This window comes from Cheilinus undulatus, linkage group 2, assembly GCF_018320785.1.
Source record: "Cheilinus undulatus linkage group 2, ASM1832078v1, whole genome shotgun sequence".
Taxonomy (NCBI): Eukaryota; Metazoa; Chordata; class Actinopteri; order Labriformes; family Labridae; genus Cheilinus; species Cheilinus undulatus.
Genome location: NC_054866.1, coordinates 55,249,082 through 55,255,316, shown reverse-complemented (window position 1 = coordinate 55,255,316; position 6,235 = coordinate 55,249,082). Strand labels below are relative to the sequence as shown.

General features: G+C 45.0%; 1 protein-coding gene across 1 annotated transcript; it reads left to right on the top strand.

The window, feature by feature from the left end:
* Positions 1 to 282: 282 nt before the first annotated feature.
* clrn1 (clarin 1) lies at positions 283 to 5,402 on the top strand. The gene is made up of 3 exons (XM_041812987.1): positions 283 to 577; positions 3,872 to 4,051; positions 4,894 to 5,402. The coding sequence occupies exons 1-3, from the start codon at positions 325 to 327 to the stop codon at positions 5,160 to 5,162; spliced, it is 702 nt and encodes a 233-aa protein (XP_041668921.1). The 5' UTR covers positions 283 to 324; the 3' UTR covers positions 5,163 to 5,402.
* The last annotated feature ends 833 nt before the right edge of the window (positions 5,403 to 6,235 follow it).

Here is a 6,235-nt window from a genome sequence, read left to right as displayed (position 1 = left end):
TGAGAACGCCATCGGCCTGACCATGGAGGAAAGAGGAGAGACTGAGAGAGGGTGAGGCTGAGAAGGTGAGGCTGAGTGGGTGAGGCTGAGAGGTTGAGGCTGAGAGGGTGAGGCTGAGTGGGTGAGGCTGAGAGGGTGAGGCTGAGAGGGTGAGGCTGAAAGGATGAGGCTGAGAGGGTGAGGCTGAAAGGGTGAGGCTGAAAGGGTGAGGCTGAGAGAGTGAGGCTGAGTGGGTGAGGCTGAAAGGGTGAGGCTGTGTGGGGGTCAGCAGGGAGGGTGAGCCCTTCTTTGATCCTCCTGCTACCTGACTCCCCCCTCCCCATCATGCCGAGCCGTCAGAAGCAGCTTCTCTTCTCTCTCTGCGGTGTCCTGGCCTTCTCCTGTGCTCTCATGGCCGCCGTGGCGTCCGGCCTGCCATTCTGGCTAAGTGGGACTGTGCTGTGCCGAACCGGAGCCGACCTGGTCAATGCCACGGGGGCAGAGCTGGAGAAATTCCTGGGCAGGCTGGGCTACGGTCTGTTCACTGGAGAGAGGGTGAAGACGTGCGGGCTGGGAATACGGCCATCACGGCTAACATGTGAGTACAACACGCCTGTGGACAGGTGGGGGGGTGTCAGGACTAACATGAGAGGGGGCCTGCTGCGGAGGCACAGAACAGATACTGTTTTGTTGTTGTTGAGTTGTTTTTGTGTTGTTGTGTTGTTTTGTGTTGTTGTTTTTGTGTTGTTGTGTTGTTTTGTGTTGTTGTTTTTGTGTTGTGTTGTTGTTGTTTTATGTTGTTGTATTATGTTGTTGTATTGTTGTTGTGTTGTTTTTGCGTTGTGTTGTTGTTTTTGTGTTGTTTTTGTGTTGTTGGTGTGTTGTGTTGTTTTTTTTTTTTGGTTGTGTTATTTTTGGGTTGTGTTGTTGTTGTTTTATGTTGTATTGTTGTTGTGTTGCTTTTGCGTTGTGTTGTTGTTGTTTTATGTTGTTGTATTGTTGTTGTTGTGTTGTTTTGCATTGTGTTGTTGTTGTTTTTGGGTTGTTGTTGTGTTGGGTTTGGGTTGTGTTGTTGTTGTATTGTTGTTGTTGTTTTTGGATTGTGTTGTATATTTGAATTGTGTTGTGTTTGAGTTGTGTATTCAGGTGTTGTTTTATGTTGCTGTTGTGTTGTTTTATGTTGTTGCTGTTGTGTTGTTTTATTGTGTTGTGTTGCTATGTTACTGTCCAGGTGGACCAGGTGACTCTAAGCTCACCTGTTGGTGAATTATTCATGATCTGCAGGCACTGAGGGTAGTGAATAATTCAGAGCTTCTGTAAATAGACAGGATCAGGGATAAGGCTACTCTCTGGATTAACAAATGGCTCCATCAGTTTAAGAAGAACTGTTCCCAGGGTCACAGAGGAAGACCCTTTAATAGGGAGGGACCTGGACCTGAACCAGAACCAGACAGATAATAACCCTGGATCAGGACCAGACTGGTGATAAACCTGGATCAGGATCAACCTGATAATGAACCTGGATCAGGACCAGACAGATGAAAAACCTGGATCAGGACCAAACTGATGATAAACCTGGATCAGAATCAAACTGATGAAAAACCTGAATAAGGACTAGACTGATGATAAACCTGGATCAGGACCAGACTGATGATAAACCTGGATCAGAATCAGACTGATGATAAACCTGGATCAGGACTAGACTGATGATGAACCTGGGTCAGGACCAGACTGATGATAAACCTGGATCAGGACCAGTCTGATTTTAAACCTGGATCAGAATCAGACTGATGATAAACCTGGATCAGGACCAGACAGATGATAAACCTGGATCAGGACCAGACTGATTTTAAACCTGGATCAGAATAAGACTGATAATAAACCTGGATCAGGACCAGACAGATGATAAACCTGGATCAGGACCAGACTGGTGATAAACCTGGATCAGGATCAACCTGATAATGAACCTGGATCAGGAGCAGACAGATGAAAGATCTGGATCAGGACCAGACTGATGATAAACCTGGATCAGAATCAGACTGATAAAAAACCTGAATCAGGACTAGACTGATGATAAACCTGGATCAGGACCAGTCTGATTTTAAATCTGGATCAGAATCAGACTGATGATAAACCTGGATCAGGACCAGACAGATGATAAACCTGGATCAGGACCAGACTACTTTGAACCCTTTTCAGGTCAAACGTGTCCACCCCCCACCCCCCACCCCACCTGTCCACATTCAAAACTTGATCCTATTATATAAACATAATTATCCACATAGATCAGTCATCTCTGCTCTTCTGTTTGGTCTCAGGAGTTTGTTTTCATAATCCTGCTCTTCTATCTTAGTTCACTCTCATCCAGCTCTTTACCTTCTCTCCTTCCTCCACGCCGCCGCCATGACGCAGACGTTTCACTGGAACAGAAGGGTTTTGTTTGATGAAGCTGAAGGACCAATCAGAGAGCAGAGTGAGTTAATGAGAGCAGCAGAGCTTCACTAACGAGCTTCTGCCTGAGTGATCAGAATGAGGCCGACCAGTCCTGTTGAGAACAAAGATGCTCTGTGCTCCGGCCTCTGTGGACCGCTGTGGTAGGAGGACTGGTACACTAGTCCAGATAACTGGACCCTGTTACCTGTAGGTGGCGCTGTGATTGGAGGACTGGTACACTAATCCAGATAACTGGACCCTGTTACCTGTAGGTGGCGCTGTAATGGGAGGACTGGTACACTAGTCCAGATAACTGGACTCTGTTACCTGTAGTCATTAGTCTTGACTGTTGTCCTACAGTTGGTCCACCTACATCGTATCCGGCTTCTTTCTTGCCTGTTGTTACCTACTATCTCTCTCCAGTTTCTATCTCTACCCACAGTCCTGTCGAAAAAAGGACCAAAACATACTAAAGGAAAGAATATACTTTCAGTCCAGTTGATAAGATACTCCTTTAATAACTAACGTTGTGCAGGAGTTCATCTAGCTGAGAAACACTGTGTTTAAAAATTGTGGTATGATTTAAAATGGACTGAGGCAACGTGGAAAACTGTTCTGTGGTCAGAGGAAAACTATTCTGTGGTCAGAGGGAATCTGTTCTGTGGTCAGAGGAAAACTGTTCTGTGGTCAGATGAAAACTGTTCTGTGGTCAGAGGAAACCACAGACACCGTTTCCTGTGTACTAAAGAGGAGAGGGAGCATCCAGCTTGTTCTCCTGGCTCAGTTCTAAAGCCTGCATCTCTGATGGTATGGGGTTGCATTAGTGCCTATGGCAGGGGTAGCTTACACACCTGGAAAGGAACAATCAACGCTTTAGAGCAACATATGCTCCCATCCAGACAACGTCTCTGTCAGGGAAGGCCTTGACTATTTCAGCAACACAATCCTAAACCACATACCACATCCATCACAACAGCATGGCTTCACAGGAGAAGAGCCCAGATCCTGAACTGGTCTGACTGCAGTCCAGACCTTTCACCAACACAAAACATTTGGAGCATCAGTAAAGGAAAAACCAAGCAAAGAAGACCCAGGACAGCTGAGCAGCTAGAATCCTACATAAGACAAGAATGGGACAGCATTCTTCTCCCAGACGTTTCCAATCTGTTGATAAAGGAGAGGGGATGTCACACAATGGTAAACATGAACCTGTCCCTACTTTTTTGAGACGTGTTGCTGCCATCAAATTCAGAATGATCTAATACTATCCTAAAACGGTAAAATGTCTCAGTTTAACTCTGATATGTTGTTTCTGTTCTACTGTGGATCAAATATGAGTTTATGAGATTTGACAATCATCTGTTTTTATTTACATTTAATGCAATGTCCAAACATTTTTGAAATTGTGGTTGTATAATTACCCCCTGACTGTCCCACCTGTTCATGTCTATTCCCTCAGTCTTTCCTGACCTCCTGAGCGCCATCCCCGCTGGCCTCCACGTAACCATCATCGTCTTCTGTGGCGTTGTCATCCTCTTCTCTTCCGTGGCCACAGGATTCTTCTTCTTCAATGCCTTCGGACGGCCGTATGAGACGCTGCAAGGCCCCATGGGACTTTACCTGTGGACATTCATCAATTGTGAGAAAATCCTCCTGTTAGCATCTCAAATGTAACCCTTGGTTTAGAAAATAGTATGGGATTGACTCTAAAAGACTATCTAAAGTCAGAGGTTGATTTAAAGAGTTACTAAAGCCAGAGTTTGATTTATAGACTAACTAAAGCCAGAGTTTAATTAATAGAGTAACCAAAGCCAGAGTTTCTCTACCTTCCTCTCTGAATCTGGTCCCTACTCTTCCTCAAACTGTTCCTGTCTCTGGTTTCTGAATCTTGTCTTCTCTCTGGTCTTGTCTCTGGTCCTGACTCTGGTCCTGTCTCTGGTTTCTGTCTCTGGTGTCTGACTCTCGTCCTCTCTCTGGTTTCTGACTCTGGTCCTGTCTCTGGTCCTGACTCTAGTCTTGTCTCTTGTCCTGACTCTGGCCCTGTCTCTGGTTTCTGACACTAATCTTCTCTCTTGTCCTGACTGTGGACCTGTCTCTGGCTTGTCTCTGGTCCTTACCCTGGTCCTGTCTCTGGTTTCTGACACTAATCTTCTCTCTTGTCCTGACTGTGGACCTGTCTCTGGCTTGTCTCTGGTCCTTACCCTGGTCCTGTCTCTGGTTTCTGACTCTCGTCCTGTCCTGGTCCTCTCTCTGGTCCTGTCTCTGGTTTCTGTCTCTGGTCCTCTCTCTGGTTTCTGTCTCTGGTCCTCTCTCTGGTTTCTGTCTCTGGTCCTCTCTCTGGTTCTGTCTCTGGTTTCTGTCCTGACTCTGGTCCTCTCTCTGGTTCTGTCTCTGGTTTCTGTCCTGACTCTGGTCATCTCTCTGGTTTCTGACTCTGGTCCTGTCTCTGGTATCTAGTTCTGACCCTGGTCTCCTCCACAGGCGTGGTCTCCTGCCTCGTGATGATCCTGTTTGCGGTGGAGGTGAAGCTCCACAGCCTGTCGGAGCGGATCGTGAACTTTAATGAGGTCAACTTTGTGTTTGAGACATTCAGTGAGAGCTATGACCGCTGCTTCTGGGTCTTCTTCCTGGTCTTCCTCCTGCATGCCGCCAACCTCCTGCTCACACGCCTTACCGGGGTAAACTTCCCCTTCCAGGACACCAAGGAGGCAGAGCTAGGTGGCGGTGGGGCGGCTGATCTCATGTACTGAGACGGTGGAGGACGGAACAACAACACAGAAGGAGGAGCTTAGAGACCGCAGAGCTCTCGAATGCTAACACCTGATTGGTTATCGGCAGAGGTGTAGAATGACTGACCACGTTTACTCAGAGATAACCTTTGCCTGAGAAGTTCATGGGAGAACGTGATGTCATCAGCAAAGAGAGAATGGTTCCTCATCCTTTAACAGCCCATGAATGTGAGCGCTCCTCAATAACCGGCCAATAAGGGAAGACCAGCTCTGACTGTGTCAGCGATTGTCATGGTAACAAAGCTCTGAGAAAATCAGGAACACACTGTAAAACAAAATTAGTTCAGCTTACTCAAAAAAATATGTAAACTGACTGCCTCAGAAATAACAAGTAAACTACACTTTACTTTTGTGAGTTAGAAACATGTTCATCTTTAGTGTGCAGTATTTGTTCTACATGAACTATTTAAGTATTCACTACTAGTTTAAAATCAATTATTTTAAGTGCTCAAACCTGTTAAAATGTTAATTTAAGTTTGCAGGATTTAGGCTAAATCATCTACTTTGAGTGTTCAATACTTAATATTTTTAGTGCACTGTAAACACCGATAAGTTCATACCGCTCAAAATATAGTCAGCTGATTACATTAGAACGTCAGATAGTACTCTCTGTAAAAGCTTTTTTTATATCATTTCACCTAAGGTGGACTTACTGTACCACCATTAGCAACAATGTCTGCTAGTGACCCACTGAATCAGTAGCTGATATTTCACTGTAAGTGTGCCATCACACATTCAAAAACATTATCAACATTAACATTGCCCCCTATGTAATTGAGACAGCAACTTCACTCATGGTGCATTTTGTTTATTTATTTTATTTAACCTTTATATAACCAGGAGAAAACCTCTTTGAGACTAAAATTCTCTTTTTCAAGAGTGATCTGGCCAAGACAGCAGCAGTAAACAGAGTGCATAAAGGTTTAGTGCCCAAAGGCATTCTGGGAAAACTGCAGATTTGTCATAATTCAAATAATTTGACTAATAACAAAAAATACTTAAATTGTTGTTTTTTTTAGTACTGTTGACTTCAA

Excerpts from the sequence above, each read along its gene's own strand:
- clrn1 (XM_041812987.1), top strand. The coding sequence starts at position 325 with ATGCCGAGCCGTCAGAAGCAGCTTCTCTTCTCTCTCTGCGGTGTCCTG. Across the intron at positions 578-3,871 it reads ACGGCCATCACGGCTAACAT|TCTTTCCTGACCTCCTGAGC; the intron begins GTGAGTACAACA and ends CTATTCCCTCAG. Across the intron at positions 4,052-4,893 it reads CCTGTGGACATTCATCAATT|GCGTGGTCTCCTGCCTCGTG; the intron begins GTGAGAAAATCC and ends TCTCCTCCACAG.